The sequence below is a fragment of the Cylas formicarius genome, unplaced genomic scaffold (assembly GCF_029955315.1).
Source record: "Cylas formicarius isolate icCylForm1 unplaced genomic scaffold, icCylForm1.1 PGA_scaffold_4__25_contigs__length_36172078, whole genome shotgun sequence".
Lineage (NCBI taxonomy): Eukaryota > Metazoa > Arthropoda > Insecta > Coleoptera > Brentidae > Cylas > Cylas formicarius.
In genome coordinates, this window is record NW_026844334.1 from 13,171,326 (window position 1) to 13,191,163 (window position 19,838).

At 35.5% G+C, this 19,838-nt stretch overlaps 1 protein-coding gene across 1 annotated transcript in view; it reads right to left on the minus strand.

Annotated features, from left to right (window-relative positions):
- LOC132701093 (semaphorin-2A) overlaps positions 1 to 19,838 on the minus strand; it is an 836,804-nt gene that overhangs the window by 552,133 nt on the left and 264,833 nt on the right. Inside the window, exon 2 of the mRNA XM_060668770.1 lies at positions 5,816 to 5,953. Within this exon, the coding sequence (XP_060524753.1) occupies positions 5,816 to 5,903 (88 nt within the window). The 5' untranslated portion in view covers positions 5,904 to 5,953. The remainder of the gene's footprint in view (positions 1 to 5,815; positions 5,954 to 19,838) is intronic.

Sequence of the window (19,838 nt, forward strand, 5' to 3'; positions counted from 1 at the left end):
TAAGTACCCATCGCACGCTAGTGGTTGTGACCAATTTCGTTAGTTCTATTTTAAAATTAAACGCAGTGATATGCCTAACATCATAAAGAACTCGACAGGACTCCCCACCTTTTCCAAAGTCCTCTCTAAAACATGAAAATTATTCGCTGTCTTATATTCACATCCTGTGTAACGAGGAGAGATTTAACAAAGAAAATTCGATACCACTAACGCATAGGCCAAGGCTGACGCTTTGTACCACTTGTTGAAAATCTAACACCGGTAAAGAAGTGTTAAATTATGGAGAGTTTTGGGAACTCCATCGGTGTCCTCACTTCATCTTGTGTTGTGAGGGTGCCATTTAATTTCAATGACCATTTTGTTTCTACTTTTTCAGATACCTGAATTAAACATGCAAGCTAATTGGTTAATTTCGTATATCTTTGACCTTTGACCTTTACGTCGTAGGAAGAAAGACTGTGCCCGACTTTTTTCCGCCAAAATCGATTCGGCAATATCTGAAAGGTCGATCGGTTTCCATTCTGACGCCTAAATTTTTTGATTAAATTAAAGCAACTTAAACCACAATCGCCAAAGTAACCCAAAAGTTTTAATGAATTGCGGGAAACTCGAACTTACTACGACGCCCCTTTGAAGTTTAATTTTGCCGCCGGGTCGGACCGGCGAACAGCGCCGGTATTTTAAAGAGGTTTCCTTCTTATTAACTTTTGTCGTTTTCCTTTTTAAAAAAGAAGATTTATAGACCGTCCTCGCCAAAAGTTCTTTTAAAGAATGTGGGTTAATTGGAGGTAAAGTTTGGAGCGGAAAATAAATTTTAAATATTTGTCCCACCGGCTGAAAAAATTTTTGGTTGAAAACAATCACAAAGTTAAACCCGAGTCACTGTGGATTTAAAAAGGTACGTAATTTTCCTATATTTTTAATAAATGGTTCATTCTTTTAGACACTGTTTATGTTCGATTTCCATTAACAACAAAAATTTGTGCACCTCTAATTACAATATTTTTTTATATTTCTTCGGGACAAAATGTTAAAATGACTCCAATGAATATTGATTACTGTTTAGTATTCCGTGTATTCTTTTATCGTTAATATACAAGATGTATCAGCTCATTGCACCAGTAGATGGTATTTTTTAAAAATAAACAAAATGTACCGCAGAAATACTTTTCTCAATCTCAACAGTTATGAGGAAATTTGATAGAGAAATAAGACTCTCCAAAGAGAACAAAGAATGTGTACGTCGACTTAACACTAACGTCCAAATTTTCAAAAAATAGTTTTTGTCTAGATATTACCATTGTGATATTGTTCTTATTGGAGTATGCAGGTATGCATATAAAAGATATTTGTTCATTAATGGTGAACTTTTCTGTGCAGATTTAAAAAATTCTCGGCCTGTATCATGCGTATACCGAGTGATTGCGAGCATTGCGGAACGAATCATAGGAAATTCCAATAAATTTTTAAGTGCCCAAATATTCACTCGATTGTACATTTTATAGCAAAGTTGTAATATAACTTTTTGAAGCGGCCTTTATGATTAACTCATGTGCCGAGTTTGAATAAATTTTAATAACCCAATCAAGATGGAAAATGACAGATTAAATAAAGGTTGGTTGGAATGAATTTTATTTAAATGACGGCAACAAGGAAGCTTCAAGAAACGACTATAAATTTGACCCTCAAAATAATTAATAATTTTAATAAAAATGCGAGTATGAAACATTTCTAAAAAGAAACATTTTTAAACATAGTTAAACAATATCCTAAGCGACCATAAAAATCATTTTTAACATTCCTTAGTTGATATTGTGAAATCCTGTCACATTCAAAGGAAACAGCGTTTTGTAACTGGTTAACATTTTTGAAATTGAACATTTTTATAGTTAACACTCTTCAAGTAACCGCACAGAAAGAAGTCGTTCGGCGACAGGTCAGGTGACCTGGGTGGCCAAGAGATTCGGCACCTTGGGCTAATAATATTCCTGTTAAAAGTATTTCCCAAATACTTCCTAACCGTACGGGAACTATGGGCGGGACATTCATCCATCCGGTACCAGAAATCCTGATTTTCGCGAACAACTTCTTCTAGTGCGAGTTCAATTTTATTTTGTAATAAGTACAAATAGGGTTTTGAGATTATAGTCAGCAAAAAAGGCAGAACAATATGAAATCCGCTTTGAACATTTGGCTCGTTGTTGAGTGTGACTGTACATTCATCATGAAATAAATATTTTTAAAAAAATCCATATGATGATTTGCTTTTTCTATCATTTCAAAACATTTATGATTTATTACCTAAGTTATAAAAATTTTCTAATTTTGTCATCATAACTGATAACTGAAGATTGGTTTCTTAAAATTTATTGAAACTCAGCACATGATTTAATTGTACCGACCGGTTCAAAAAGTGATATTACAAGTTTGCTATAAAATGTACAGGGGAGCCAATATTTGGCCGCCTACAAATGTACTTGGGATTTCCTATGTTCCGTTCCCCAATGCATCACCCGGTATACACAGTAGAATAAACTTTGCTTCTGTCATTTGGAACTCTGAGTATACGGTATACAAGAACAGAATGAAAGTTTACACAGGCAATATCTAAAATGCCTGTCTTACAACGAAAATATTGATATAACCTATAAAAATTTGTGCTGAGTTCAATACACATATTTTTCTTTCTTTTCTGTTTTGTTGATGTCAAAGCTTTAGATAATTTTGTATAGGTACTTATATTGCAATTTGTCAGTTTATTCATTAATTGTGGCTTTACCCTGTTTGTGCCCCAAAGAGCAAATAAATAAATAAAATATAAAATTACCTAATTTTTCTGTTTACTAATCTTCCCCTTCCATGATCCAAGTTTAAATAGTTACTTTACGTTATTTAAAATAAGGGCAACATAAAATTGTTCTGCGTCGCTCACCTGAGCCACTTTTAGATAGTTGGTGTTCTATAGCGTCGCGGCGGCGACGGCGGCGTCGCGCTCGCGATACAATGTAGAAAAATTCACTCGACTAGATTTATGGCGTAGTAAAAATGTTCAGGGATGCCGTGTCGGTCCCGTTTACTTTAGTTGTATTCGGAAGAAGATCCCTCCCGAGACAAAAGACAATTTAGGGGGGCTACAAATATATTTAAATGTCTGTGGGGGTTTTCATTCCGGATGATTTACGGCGCGACTGGCAGTCGGCGGGACAAAAAATAACAAATAGAATTTTCGCGATTTCGATTTTATTACGAACTGATGCAAAGCGCATAAGGACATACCTACCCCATATAAGAAACCAAGAAACAAACCTATTGTTATGCTACATAGATCACACTAGGCGCGATTTTTGAGAAACATTTATTGGTAGGTGGTGTTTATATTTGCAGGGCTAGTTAAATTATTACTGAAGTCTCACTTTGGTGTCTTCAATTGACATTGACAACCTTCTATATGGACCTGCTCAAGAAGGGCACAGCCAACTGATAATGCAATATAAAATGGGAAGGGTAAACGAAAACAGAGAAGAGGTTAACAGAGAAATAACAAAAGCAAGGAAAGTGCTAAAAACAAAGAAAATACGCCACCCAGAAGCACAAACCAGAAAGACAGAGGAAGGTCAGAGGCAAAACAAAAAAATTTATATATTTCGAGAATTGTAAAAATGGACAACCATTACGGACACCAGGCTTTATAAAGAGCAGTGATGGACAACAACTAACCACAGAAAAGGAGATCATTAAACGGTGGAAGGAGTACTTTGAACAACTGCTTAACATCCACAATGGTAACAATGGTGAGAAAATAACGTAAAACTCTGCTGAAATCGAGGTCAGTCCCCCGACGCTGGAAGAAGTAAGGGCGGTTTTGGGAACATTAAAGAACCGGAAATAAGCAGAAAGTGACAACATTGATGTGAAACTATTAAAATATGGTGGAGAAAGACTACAGAATAGAGTGCACCGAATCATACAAGCATAAAAAGGGTACAAACGACGAGTGCAGAAATTATAGAGGAATTTCTCTGCTGAATAAAACGTACATTGTCTAACTAAAAATATTAACGCCTTATGCTGAAGACGTAATCGAGGATTATCAATGTGGTTTAGAGGCGGAAGGTCAACAATGGACCAAGCGTTTTCTATCAGACAGGTGCTGGAGAAACATTGGGAATTTAACAAAGACTTTCAGCAAGCCTATGACTTAATCGAACGCAATGCGTTATGGACAGCGATGACTGAACTAGGAATCTCTAAAAAATTGGTCGCAGTTAATGTGTGTTAATAACAGCTACGCTCAGGTACGTATAGGAACACAACGCTTTGAATATTTTCATATTAAATCTAGTCTTCGACAAGGTGACCCACTCTCGCCCATGCTCTTTAACTTAGCGTTGGAGTACGCAATGAAGAAGATGTATTCTGCCCTGGTTACTGATATAAAGCAAGAGGAACAAAAATAATTTTATCATTTGCAAATGACGTCGATTCTATAGCACAAACGACGATAGATGTCAAAGTTATGTGTATACAATTTGCAATGGGGCTCAATGTCAATGAAAAAAAAACCACATATATAATGGTGTCAAAGAATACCAGACAAAGAATCAGACAAAATATCACTATCAACGACCACAATTTAGAAGTCGTTAAAGAATTCAAATACCTAGGAGCGGTTGTAACAGATGACAACAAAATAGAGATGGATGTAGCAGCAAGGATCCTAACATGTAACACAAGCGTATTATGCGGTACAACACCTATTTAGATCTAAATTCATCTTTAGAAAAACAAAAGTAAAATTATATGAATCAATAATTGGACCAGTAGCAGTGAAGCGTGGACGTTAAATCACAGAGAAATAAAGAAATTGTAGGTGTGGGAACGTAAAATACTACGAATTACATATGGTCCGTATAGAGATCTAACCACTAAGAATGGAGACGCAGGCACAATGAACAATTAGGGGAATTGTGTGGAAAGGAAAATATTGTAAGGTGTATAAAGTCTAACCGCCTAAGATGGACAGGACATGTAGTAAGAACATGCAGCAGACAATCGCTTCATTAACAACGTGTTTTGGGAAAGGCCTGGCGAAAAAAGGTCAGTAGGACGCCCGCGTGAAAGGTAGAAGGATGCAATTGCTGAAGACCTTAAGAAAATAGTGATAAGGCACTGGAAAATCAGTGCACAGGATCGACAATACTGGAGAGGGATCGTAAACGCGGCTAAGACTCACGATGAATTGTAGAGCCAGAGAAGAAGAAGAAGAAGAAACATGAATTCATTTGGGGGAAAATGGAGAATTATAGAAATAATTTTGCTCTATCCAGTTTACAAATAGTTTTATATCTTTAAAACACACGAATGGCGACCACCCCGTACGTGACCAACCAAAAAAGGAAAAGTTTCATAAAAATAACCATTAACGACAGAGTTCTAACAAATTTTTGAGACAAATTAATACACTTTAAATGAGGGCAATACGAAATAGGACAACGCAGATATAGTAAATAAATTTTGTGGATGTGGAGCAGAGCAGTGTTAGCAATATAGACAAAGCCCCGTTTTAATTGATCTAGTACTTATATGCGTATAATTGCATAAAAGTCATAAGTAGGCATTGATTTCACGCAGTGCCAAAACACTACCATGCCAAAAAAAGTTAAACTTTATAAGAAATATGATATTAAGCATCGATTGATTGTAATAATGGTCCGCGACTGTTTTTGTGTAAATTGTGTACGATAAATACGCAGCGAAAATGGTTTATAGAAGAGAGTGAGCATAAATCGGGCAAAAATAACGCTAAAGCGCTTACCTGGATCTAATTTTTCGTTTTCTATGTCCTTCACCGCTGACGTAACTGTCACCACTGACACAAACACCAGAAAGTATTGAGGCGGCATTGTCTCACTTTCAAACGTACAGGTGTTCAACGGCAACACTCACTCAAGATCTGGAACAAATGAAACTTTTTTAGGCAGTATAAAAACATCTGAACTCTAAATGAGAAAATTGTGTAACCAAATGTTGCCGTTTTTTTTTTAAATAAATCAAGTACAAACCATGGAACATTTCGTTGAAATATCCAAAGTACTGTCTACTTGCAATACTCATACCTTTATTACATACTATTTTTTTTGTGTTTACGCTGGAACATTTTATAGGAAAAATGCGTGCAGAGTGTCTCATAATTTATCCGTCACTGGAAATTAATTTTTATAGAGGTATATTACATTTAGAATGAATATGTAATATCAATTGATTCATTATATTCATGTGTATGGTATGATAAAAAAGGGACCAATTGCTTTTGAATGGGATTATCCAAGGGAGGTCGCAATGCAACAAGATTATTACCTAAAGTTTCGGAGTTAAAAAAAACCTGTGTTTAATATTCTTTGGTTTGGTGTACTACTTAGTTTAGGTTTATTAGTAATCATTCTTATTTCGTGTGTAATACAGCGTGTGTTGAATCGTGTGCGAATTATGCAAAATATGTGCGAGTCTAGTGTATCTCAGGAGATGCTCCAGCCCAAATGTAGAAAACACTGTTCTATTGAGACTAAGGAAGTTATAAACAATGTTTATTTGACTCTCATTGAACGTGGTGCCAGTAAGCAAGCATTTTTAGAAGAAACGGCCATATTGACGAAAATTCCAACATCAACTGTATGGAAAATTGTGAATAATCCCATTTCAGCGAGGAAAAAAAGAAGCGATGCTGACATTTTCTCGAGTGTAGATGAAAGTGATCAAGATATAATACGGCGTAAAATTTACCAGTTATACGAGGCACAAAGCGTGCCTACATTAGATATCTTAATTAGGAGGCTTGAAAAAGATGAAACAGGTGTTAAATGTGGCAGAACTACCTTATGGAAGTGTATTCAACACATGAGTATTAGATTTAAAAAAAATTACAAAAGGCAAGTTTTAATGGAATCTTTTAGAATTCGGCGACTGGAAAGGCCAATTATTTACTTGGATGAAACCTGATTCGACACTTATGATACCCCGGAAAAGGGTTGGGTTGACTCAACTGATAAGTGTAAAACACCACTCTATATTTAATCCTATTGAACATGTTTGGCACCAACTGAAATCTGACATTCGTCGTAACAATGTTTCTCCCCGTGTTAACTCCAATGTCCTCAAACTTATAGAAACCGAAGTTTTTAACATCTCTCCACAAAGTTGAGCAAATTCTGTTAAACATACAGGAAAAGCAGAACGATCGTATATCCATATTGCAAATAATGTAGATGATTGCGATTATGATACTGATATATTATGTGAATAATTTTAAGTAATTTAAATGGGTAATAAAAATAATTTATAATTTTATTTTAGATTTAAACAAAAATACATACATGAATAAATAAATGTTCGGCCATGTTTCATTCTTACAGCTTGCCCGGGTCTTTCCTTAATTCGTATCAGTTAGTCACTTTCTTATATCTATAAACAGACTTTACCACCTCTTTCTCTACAGCTCAAATCACAGGACACTTTGTATATCGCAACGAATTTTCTTTTACAAAGCAGCAACGTTCATTCGCGTTTTACTACAAACGGGTGTGGCATCCAGAAAGGGGGAGGGAGTTACCTTCTTTTTTCCCCCCACTATCAACACTAAACGACGAATATTCTAAAACTGGGAAAGTAAATGGGGCATGGATTATTTAACCGCCCCAAGATTAAAGGGAAGCCACAGGGAATCCGAGTCGAAATTAACTATTATAAGGTCTGATGCACCGGCGTGCCCCCAACGATGGATGAAGTTGACTTGCCGTTCGCTCTCTGCGCTTGACATTTGTTTATAGACGAGCCAGTTTTCAGTTTTGCTACGTCCTCGGCCGTATTAATCAACTTCGCTTAAATAATAAACAACCCCCCGTCGTACGTACGTGTGAGGGGATGATTTCACAGAATTTCCGCCGCGGCAAACTCGTTTGAAACTTGCTCGAAATTTAAACAGAGTGGAATAAACTTGCTACCGTTGATTAAAAACCAAAAACGTAAAAATACCCGTTTGCACCAGTCGTTTTGCTGAATTTTAATTTTAATTCACTTATAGAAGCGTCTTTGAACACGGAAACTGTATATACTATTTACCGAATCCAATATTTGGTTATATTTTTTAATTTCATTCTAGAATTATATTATTCCGGACATTCTGGATTTTTCTCCATAAAAATAAGATGAAAAGGATCAAAAATTCTTGAAATAATTTAATTGATGGCACGGTGCTTAACTTCGTTAATAATGCTTAGAACTTGGGCAATTGTTTAGGTGGCGAGCTAAGATTTAAAGAACATTTAAAAATCACATTTCAAAGGCCATATAAGGCATTATAGTATATTATACAACAAGTGCGGTAAACGGCATTTGAGTCACGAGTTTATTTAGCCCCAGCGGAGCAAGTGCGTAATAAACGAGTGAGACAAAGAGTTTACCAAACGCGTTGCATACTATACTTTTTTTACCACCGTCACGAAAAAATCACAATTTAACAAATTAAAAATAATACCAGATTATATATTTTCTACCCCAGTCTGCAAAATACCTAATTACACACCGATCTAGCGTATGGAAAGCGTCACTTTACCACGTCAGTTTCGTTTCCCACGGATCCGAGCCACTTCCGGGGTTTCACCGCATGGGTTTGGGAGCAATCGGATGTTTTCTGAGATATTTACCACTCTTTGAATTTTGACGTTTGTCAATTCTGACGGTGATGTCAGTGAATGTATTCGTGTTGTTTTGCGAAACTGTACCCAAAATTTAACAGTCGTAAAAAAAGCATAGTATGCAACAAGTTTGGTAATTTTTTTAACTCACTCGTTTATTAAACACTCGCTCCGCTGCGCTCCCCTCGTGTCAAATAAACTCGTGAGTCAAGTGCCGTTTACCGTAATTTTTGCATAATATACTATCGTTTTGTACTGATGAGACATGGATATTTGAAAATGGTACAATTGGTCTTGGCAAGATATTAATATAAAACCTCTAAAAACCACTAAAGTTCATGAGAACTATATGTAAAATTTCTGTGGAAAACTTAAATTATAAATGTCACGATACTTACTAGTCCACTATATTTTAATTGTAGCTTATACCACATAGTATTTAAATTGTCTGATATATTGCATAACATTTTTCTGTGTATTACTTTTTGGGTACATTTTCGCAAAACAACACGAATACATTCACTGACATAACTGCCAGAATTGACAAACGTCAAAATTTAAACCGGAAATGTCCGAAGTGGCTTGGATCCTTGGAAAATGAAACCGAAGTGGTAAAGTGACGCTTCCCGCACGCTAGATCGGTGTGTAATTGGGCATTTTACAGACGGGAGTAGAAAAAACATATTGTACAGTAATAGACAATTTTTAGATTGAAAGTTAAGGAAAAAGTTGTGCAAGTCCCTTGACTTATCAAATTTTAATTATTGTAATTTTGTATATGGTTTTTGTTTAGATAATGAAAGTGAGCGTGGAATTCAAAAAATTTAAAACCAAGGTGGCCTAAGAAAATGTGATCATACTTCTAATTTTTATAAAAGATTGGGTGGCTTGGGATGGAGTCTCGTAGAGGACAATTTTTTTTAATCAAGAGTATAAATGATCTCAATACTCCGTCCTCGATTCCGAAACGAATACTGTTTAGGAGCGAAATATGCCGAAAAATACCTCAACATAGGAGTGAAATGTTGAATTTTCTTATAACGCCGAAAAATATTATAATTCAATAGCAAATAACCTGCTAAATTTAAGTTGTAATATGTTTTAAGTATGTAATTGTTTGGTGTGGAGATAGGAAGTCGTCATCAATTTCTTTTTATAGATTTATTGTCTACTATTGTGCAACGCATTGGATTTTTGTGATGCTATTATCTGAAATAAAAGTTGTTATTATATTATTGTTATTATTATTATTATTATTATTATGGGCCAGGTCTCAAGTTGTTCGTGTGAGTACTACGGTACCAAGGTCTTCACGCATTTCCCATATTTTCATAATTTGTTGTTTTATAGTAACTTTTTTCTGAAATACATTTAACTAGATTTTTAAAAATTTTGGTTATGCAACGGGTAATTGGTACATATTCAACGGTATTCATTTGCGACAAAATTTTGGTTTCTTCAGGTACGGGTCCATTTTAATATTATTTGGGACTTATGTATCAACTATTTACCGCTTTGTGTTATTATCTTTTCACTCTGATTGATTGATTTTTTTCTGCTACGTCGGCATCATACTATAAATGTGTCCACTAAAGACCGAGGAAAGTCGTACCCTCACAAAAAATTCAGTGTTAAAAGGTGAAGTATGCTTAACATACATATGCAAACTGACCATAATAACCAAAAGTGAGTGTCTCAAATTTTAGAAAGTGAGCTGGATTAACACGATGAAAAGCAAAATTTCGTTGATGGTTTTTGTTATTATAGGCTGAGGGACTGTGTGATTAATCCTTCAGCTTTTTCGGTGTTTGTAACTAAAACACTTTTTACTGAAATAGTAAAGCTATTTAGCTCAATACAAAACACCACCCCAGAGTGCAGAAAAAAAGCAGAAAAGAACCAGAGTAGGACGTATGACAATAGAAGATATTTATATAAAAACCACAATTACAGAGAGGTGTTCAATCAATCAATATTGCATCTGATAATGGATAAAATTATAAACTATCTGGAAACGAAGTTAAAAAACATCTTTTTTTTAACAATTTAAAAAACTAAATTGGTCATCAACATCACGACTAGAACTTTGCAAATGACGCGCACCTATACTATATGTTTAGGAGAGAATACCGAACGAAAATACAAAAAAAAATAGCAACGCGGAATACAGGAAACCGGATAAGATGAGTTAGGCAGAAACCAAGGTTTTAGACAAACATATTAAGAGAATGCAAATGCAAAAATGAATAAATCAGTAAGAGAAAAATCCCATTTAACATTTAAGAGTTCTGTAATAAAATTTATAAATGAAGAACTAAAAAAGTTATAACACAAAATTTTATAGAAACTAAGAGGGATATACCTAGCAGGTATCACCTAGTCATAATTGAATGCAAGTGACCACATTTAAAACTTACACATACATTCAAGTTATGTATTTAAAATTGTTGCTTCCATTTTTTTTTATTTTACCAAGATATGTTTAAAATAGCGTCCTATTGAAAGAATCTGTACTTTGAGTGCAATGTTATGCCATCTTTCCATCTTTAAAATAGTAATAAATACGGCTATGTAAAACTGAAAACTTCCAATATGATCCCAATAAGAAAAAATGATGAAATTAATTAATTTCAGTGTATATTTCATTTTTAAGATTATTTATACGAGCTTTTACTGTGTTCGAGTGGCAAATAATTTATTCGAAATTAACATCGTCGAATTGTTTTATTCATTTGGATTTATTTATGCGAAAAATAATATAACAATTTTAATCGGAACGATTCCGTCCAGCACAATTCGAAAAACACTAAAATCCCATAAATACGGAGCCGCCCTAAATGTCCATTTTTAATTATAACAAACATTGACGGTATAATTCATGGAACGAGATGTTTTGCACCCCGTGTTCAAGCTGCGAGTGTGTTTTATAATATGAAAAACAAAATCGAATCGTAAATATTTAAATTGACCATGTGCGCGCGTATAAATTTATTAGGATTTGCATTTGGAAAACAAAAAAAAATGCAACAATGCCCAATGAATAATTCGCCAGTTTTTCACCACTGTTTGTTAATGCTCGCGAATCCGCTGCCCATTTCGAATAAAAATCGCTATATTAGAATTATAAGTTATCGTGGTTTAAACAATTTTTTGACGGTAAAATGCGATTATAAACATGGAAACGATGTTTGCCTTCTTGTCTGTCGATGGAACCTTAGCAACAGTTTAAATGTCTCGCTTTTAATGGAAATACTATCAGTAAAAAATTTAGTTTGTTGCACCATAATAGTATACTAGGGAACAAGTGTGTCCCGAGTTTATTTGGAGCGCAGCGGAGCGAGTACTTAATAAGTGAGAGACCTAAAAAGTTTACTACTTTCCTTTTTGTACGAACATTAGTTTTTGAGTGACCTTCGACCAAACAAGGGTATATCCCGAAAATGTCCGACGTAACGAAATTGACATTGAAAATGACACTTTCCACTAGTTTGATTCGGGTGTAATTGGCTATTTTAGAGAAGAGAGTAGAAAAAAAAATTTAACGTAAATAATTATCTTCACAATGGGAGGATTCTCAACTCATCGTCATTTTATATAACATTCACTGTCCAGTGAGTTTCTTTTACCCAGTATCTTATTTTCATCTTCTTCAGATCTTACTGTGACAAAGTCATTCCATCCTTTGATTGCTCCCTTACCGATCTACCTTATGTTAATGAGTCAATTAACCCTATTCCTCAAAACGTATCCGACATAACTAAGGCGATTTGCTTTGACGCAACTAACGTCCTCTTTCCCATATTTCTCTTCCATCTCCATTCGTTTGTAGCTGTATCTTTACAAATATGACACGGAAGATCTTGAATTCCCAAATCAGCGATCTGTTAATGATGGGTTTATAGTATATTATGCAACAAGTGCGGTAAACGGCGTTTGACTCCCGAATTTATTTGACACGAGCGCAGCGAGTGACTTAAAAAGTTTACCGAACGTGTTGCATACTATACATTTTCGCAAAACAACACGAATACATTCACTGCCATGACCGTCAGAACTGACAAACGTTAAAATTCAAGGCGTGGAAAATATCTCCGAAAACATCCGATTGCTCCCAAACCTGTGCGATAAAACCCCGGAAATCTCCGAAGTGGCTCCGATCCGTGGGGAACGAAAGTGACGCTTCCCGCACGCTAGATCGGTGTGTAATTAATTATTCTCCAGACTTTAGTAGAAGAAATATTTTTTTTGAATGGTACGAAATTTAGCAATCCGATAGTCTGTTATTATTTTTTATTTGTTAAGTTGTAAAACGTTTGGTAAACTCTTTATCTCACTCGTTTATTAAGCAATCGCTCCGCTGCGCTCCGCTCGTGTTAAATAAGCTCGTGAGTCAAATGCCGTTTACCGCACTTGTTGCATAATATACTATTTCGATGTATACGTTTTTATTATTGTTAATTTGAGCTAAGAAAGGGCATATTATTTGTGATTAATGAGAACAGTACCGTTGCCGGTGTTATTAATCTTCTCCCACGTGACATGACAAGAGGAAATACCAACGAAAAACGTTTAAACCTAGAAACTTGAATTTTATTTTGAGGAAAAATTGTCAATATTGAACTAGGATAGTTACCTACTTTAACGAAATAAAATGGGACATGGTTTTCACAACATAGCAACTAAAATAGGAAAAACACTTTTATTTACTAAAAAACTTGGAAATATTACGCATTACCAGCTTAATCGATTTATAATTCGCGAACGGCGACATTGTTTGGTGCAGGATCACGTCACAATAGCACAATACAATTTTCCACGTCACCTGTCCCCGACCTACAAACCCACCGACTCATAAACCAACGCGACGGTTGCCAAATCTACCCGTTCACCAGAAAACCGCGGCCGTTAAATGTTAAAGTGGGTAGAAAAGTGCTGGTCAGTGGAACATCCACCCATTGTAAATCTCCTCGGTTGGCACACTTTCGACAACAGACCAAAAAGAATCCGCGATTTATCATTCGACATTCAAACGTATCTGGAACAATTTGGAATTTTCCGGAGAAAATATTACCTAAAGAAAGCGCCCCGGTGGCTGCGGCGGTTTGGCCATCATCCAACAGCTCTATCTACCTATAGACGCTAACGTACAAATCTGCCCGGCACGTAAATCTGGATAATTTGAACTTTGACCCCGCGCCAATCGTCTTTGCCAGACTAAAAGCCTGTCTACGACATACTTTGTGTCTAAGTCGTTATAATTACAATTAAAAGCATGGCGACTAAATAACAATACGACCAGAACTGCATCGGACGTATTAAATGAAGAGCTCGTCTGCGTTCTGCTGCTTGTTTTGATCAAAGAGTATCTTCCGGATAGTAATTTTGCAAGAAATTAAGCTTATTTTTAATATGACATTGATGTAGTCAGCACTCCATCTCATATTCTGTTTATCGAACCTCAGAATTTCACGGCCTATATGTAATAATTGGAACCATGTTTTTTTTAATCGTCTATCTCTTAGAAATTTCTCTTAAATCCATCATTTTGCATTTCAAGCAGCATCATGATACTGATACATTGTTTTTATACCTAGACTTTTTATTGATGAAGAACAAGATTTATGTGGTTTCGTGGAATGGATCTATTGGAATAAACATAAATATAGCTTTATTTCCATAAAACTTGATTTACAAGTGTTAGTATAATACGAATGTAAAATTATAAAATTATCTTAGTATAATTAATTAATTAATAATAATAAGTAATAATGTTAGATAAATAAAAAATATACAAGCAATAACAAACAATGAATACGTATTAAAAGGTATCACTAGAAATAAAATCCTTAATATTGTAATAGACGAGGCGTAGCAATTTGTCTCTAAGAGTGCATTTGAATTTTGTTTGACTAGTTATATCCTTCAGTTCGATAGGCAATTTATTATAAATTTTTACAGTCAAAGCTATAAGAGACAGTCGATGTATAAGTATTTTTATGTTAAGATTCGGTCTTAAACTGTACTGAATATCTGCGTTTCTCGAGAGCCTATAAAGATCAGAGTTACTTTTTATATACGTGGCACAATTTAGTATGTACATACTAGGAAGTGTCAATAAAGAGTGTTGTGGAAATAGGTTCCGACATGAAAAATTCCAAGGCTTAAACAGTATAGTCCGTAAAATGCGTTTCTGCATCGTACAGACTTGCTCCGTACGTAGGGAATCTCCCCAACAAACCAAGGCGTAGTTGAGACAGGAATAGACATAAGAAAAATAGTACATTTTTAACAAGGGGAAAGAAACCTGATGGCGGAGCCTCCATATGACAAAGCAGTAAATAGAAAGTTTTTTGCGAATGTGATCCACCTGTTCGAGCCAGGAGAGTCTCGAGTTTACATAAACTCCGACGAATTTTACAACACTTTTCTGTTGGATTGTGCTTTCATTAAAGCGTACTAATAAACTCTTATTTAAATCCCGCATTGAAAAGGTGATCATTTTGTTTTTTTAATTTGTTAATTTCTGCATAATGTTTTATTTGCTCAAGAGTTGTCTGCGTTGCAGTGCTAAATTGCTCAGTTGCTAAGTTGCATCAGTGACTAGACCATGTAGGAATTACAGCAAATGGTACCCGTAGAGGGTGTAAAAAATATTTTTTATCAGAATGAAGATGCTCGAACGAAGTTCTCCTAGCTTGGCCATAACATCGACGTCAATCTACGACGAAAAAATCAGTGATTGTCACCATGATGTCGACATCCGATAACGGATGTGGTACATGAAGAAAATGAAATTAAAGAAAATTAATTTTTAAAAGAAACTTCCATAGGCTACTTGTAATGCTATTTACGAAACTTCTGAATTCTACCTGTGTCGGTTGTTGTGGAGTCGAACTTGATAACGTTTCGCCAATCATCCTGTTGGCTTCTTCATTGGCGAAACGTCAGCAATTTCGACGCAGGAGGAATCCAGAAGTTTCGTAAACCGTATTACTGATGAGATCAATCAATGTAATCTGCGTCAACTGATTTCTTCATAAACATTCCCTTAACCTAAATCCAACTTAGACACGACAGAGGGAACTTTGTAAGTGACGTTGCGCAGCTCAAACGAAAGGCATCAAAGGGCCAGAAGAACAAATTTCCAGGACGATCAGGCGAGCGCAATTATCCAGTCTATCGCCCTTTCGGAAACCACTTTCCGGCCAGTCATCACAAAGTCATTTATCTTGTTTGAAGAGATTTTAATTTGACAAAATTATACACGACGAAGAACTGTGCCTCGGCAAAAACTTTATGCAAAGCGTTCGCAAACTTTGTCGCCGAAGCGAAGAAAAAATAAAGTCGGAGCAGCTGTCCCCGCCACGTCTCAGCTACTAAAAACCGTCATCCATTAGCTGAGCAGACAGCCACCCGGTCGCCCTAACCCAAAGCAATGGACCAGAAAGTGGTCAAAGTGAGATTTAAGAATCTTATTGAACTGAACGGATAACCTGCTGCGGAGACGATGGGTTCTCGGATGCTGTTGCACAAGGACGATAATCGCGAGATAATCGTTAAGGAGAGGGTCGAGATTAGCGGGATTTGCCATCGGATTCTGTCATTTATATTCGTTTAGCGACGAGGGTGGTTTGTTTACGGTCCACGCTCAGACGTACGTATGGCTGCGTGTCATCCGGTAATGGCGAGAAGGGCGTTGCGATGGCTTATTTACGGCCGTGAAAAATTACGATGCGTCTGTCTATTGATGACGATCATTAGTTCGATGATGATTGCCATCCGTCGTTGCTGTACAGTGTGGCGCGTACTGATCGCTTGCCAATTACCATTAACTTGAACGTATCTTGTGCATAAGGTTTATGAAGTGTAATTTAGAAATTAGATTTGGTCAGAAAAGGCCGTCTCACAAACTAGCATTTGAACGCTATCATCCTGACAGGGACGGCGCTGAACTATACCCTTATTTTTTCAACAAAATTATTCAATATAATATGCACCCTACCCAACTCCCTCCAAAAATATAATAATCCGGGAATGTGTCTTCACCCGGTACCCTTCATCCATGTCGGTACTAATTATTATTAAGGAATTTTAACAAGGAAATGCAAAGGGAAGAGTTTAAAATTTTTCCCTTGCTTTCAACTTGAAACGATGCTGACGACGGATGATTCAAGTAATTAATCCTAAGTTTACTGTTCACAAATTTGGAAGAAGTAGATTTTTAATCACTAATTATTTACAATATAATTATATAGAGAAACATTTGTTTTTTTTTTAAATAACTGCACATGATCACGGACGACCTTTTTTCAACTGATTGATAGTCACACATAAACTCATATGAAAACGTATTACGTATACGTATGAAGTATTAACGCTCACATACATTTTATTTAAATTAATAAAGAAAGAAGAAGTACAATAAGGAAGCATTGAAGAATCTTATACAACCCTCATAGAACCTATCAGGAATATTAGTACTGACCAGATTCTTGAATTACCGAGGGCAAGCAGACGGTACAATAGGGCTGTAAGGTCGCAGTGCTTAAGAGTCGAACTCAATCACGGTTAAACGAAAATAAAAAACAATGATTTGGGATAGTAAACACTTTTCTCACACTAAATACTTCTGCAATAGAGTTAATAATTGAAGAAATCGTAAATAATAAGCATGTTCTAGAATTTTCCTTATAGTTATTAGAATATTATTTGAAAAATGACAGAAAAAGTTTAACTAAAGTTTTAGATTTTTGTTTATTTTTAGTTTATTGGGCACAAAAACAAAAATTCAAAAATTTTGAAACAAATATCTATTTTTAAATATTACACCCAATTACATTATTACTAACTAGATGAGATGAAATGAAATAGCTCAAATTATATATACATTTTTGAAAAGAAGAATTGGAGAAGATTTGACAGGTAGGGAGTTCCATTAAAAAAATATTATTTTCTATTTTCTTTCTATTCTATTTTCCTGAGTGTACTAAACACAAGTCCAAATCTAATGTTAAAATTTTTTTTGAATATCTTCAAATAAGGTTTTTAATTTTTCGTTGATGCCCAAAAGAGGAAATCATTTCATATGTCGAGTCTATCCTAAACAAACTGGCATCTCAAACAGCTATCGAAATCTGTCATTAAGGCTTCTTGTCTATCAGACTCCGTGAAAAAATCTATCACCCTACATGACTCTAAAATCCTCATCTCTACGGTACTCTTATCTTATCTCTACGGAGCTTTCTTATTAAAACCCTTTACAAGGAAAACTGATCTGATGGTTTCGTACTTAATTCCTTTCACTTCATTGAACAATTAAAAAGCATTACATTAGATACAGAAGATATTCTTGTTAGTTTCGACGAAGAATCCCTCTTCACTAAAGTTACTATTGCTGAAACCTATCACCATATATTAAAATTCGAGAATCTGGAACCAAACCTTCTCACCTTAATTGGAACATATTTTTCTTATAACGGTAAAATTTTTGAACAAACTTCGGGAACAACTATGGGTTCTCCACTATCACCAGTCATCGCGAATATATTTATGGAAGCCTTTGAGAGGAAAGCTCTCGACACCTTCCATCTAAAACCAAAATTGTGGAAACGCTACGTCGATGATATTCTTGTTATTTGGAATCATGGTTAAGAATCCCTAGTAGATTTTCTTAGACATTTAAACTGTATACACTCTAACATACGTTTTACAAATGAATTAGAAACTAATAACAACCTCCCATTCTTAGATATTCTTATCAATAGGAAAGGAAATAGGAAAAAAACATTGGGACATTGTGTTTACAGAAAACCTACGCGCACAGACCGATACCTTAATGCATTGTCACATTACCACCCGTTCCAAAAAACATCATTTACATCGTTTCAAAGTCGTAAAACTATCTAAGGCCGAGTCACTGAACTCAGAATTAAAACACCTTACCTCTGCTCTTCTCTCTAGTAATTTCCGCATTAGAGATATTAAGCGTTCCATTACAAAATACACTTCACCACAACGTGCAATGAAGCCGAAAGCAATCCCACACTTGCCACTGTTACCCTCCCTTACATTCAAAACCTCACTGACCACATATGAAAAGTTCAAAAGAAATATAAAGTCAAAACCAGATTTACCACTTGTCCAAAAATCTCTCAACATCTTCGAGTTTACAGCATTCTATGTCTATGCGGCAAAGAATACATTGGACAGACCGGAAGTAAAATATCAACTAGGCTCATAGCACATGTTAGAGCTTTAAGACTAAGACAAATAAACTCATCAGCTGTTGCCGAACGCAATTACGAAACCGGACATAAAATTTGATTTGATAAAACTAAAATTCTTGCATGTAATCAATTTTTCTACCAACGAAAAATCCGAGAGTCTATAGAAATCTATAAGCAACCTAACAATCTTAACCGCGACTCAGGTCTTTATCTGTCACCAATATTAGCTCCGTCCCCCTCAAACAATATATAAGCAGGTACAGAGTAAAATGCGAGTCAGTCAGTCAAACTCTGAAGAAGCCAACAGGATGATTGGCGAAACGTTAGCAAGTTCGAGTCAACAAAAACCGACGCAGCAGTAATCCAGAATTTCTATAAAAACGTTTTTAACGTGGTGGCATATCATAAGAAAAAAAAACTCTGTAAGTGTCTTCAAAGCTTTTTTTAATTAGTTTAGGCATGGCGAAATGAGACCTGAATATAGAGAGTATCTTATTATCTTAGTTTAAGATGAATTTTGTCTTATCAGAGAAACACTTTTATTAAGGTATTAAGGTATAATGACAGTACTGGCAGGATTCTGTGGATAAAAGGTGTGCCTTGAATTTTGGTTCTTCGTATCATTTTCGAATTAGTTTTCATGTCGTGGAAAAGGAAAACTATCCGTACCTATGTCCTTGTGTCATTTTTGGCACCGAACACCTATTTTGCACTTGGCTTAATAGGTCAGGAGGTTCTCGTTCTCGAACTTTTTCCCGAGCCTAGGCTTCCGAAATCGTTTCCATTGGCAAAAGTTTCCTGGAGTAACGTGTACCGCAGTCGATCAGTTATCTTAAATTAATTTAAACTTTATAATAATTTGGGAATACGAACTGACAGGGCCAGAAGTTTCGTACCGTTTCGCTCGGAATGTCAGGATATG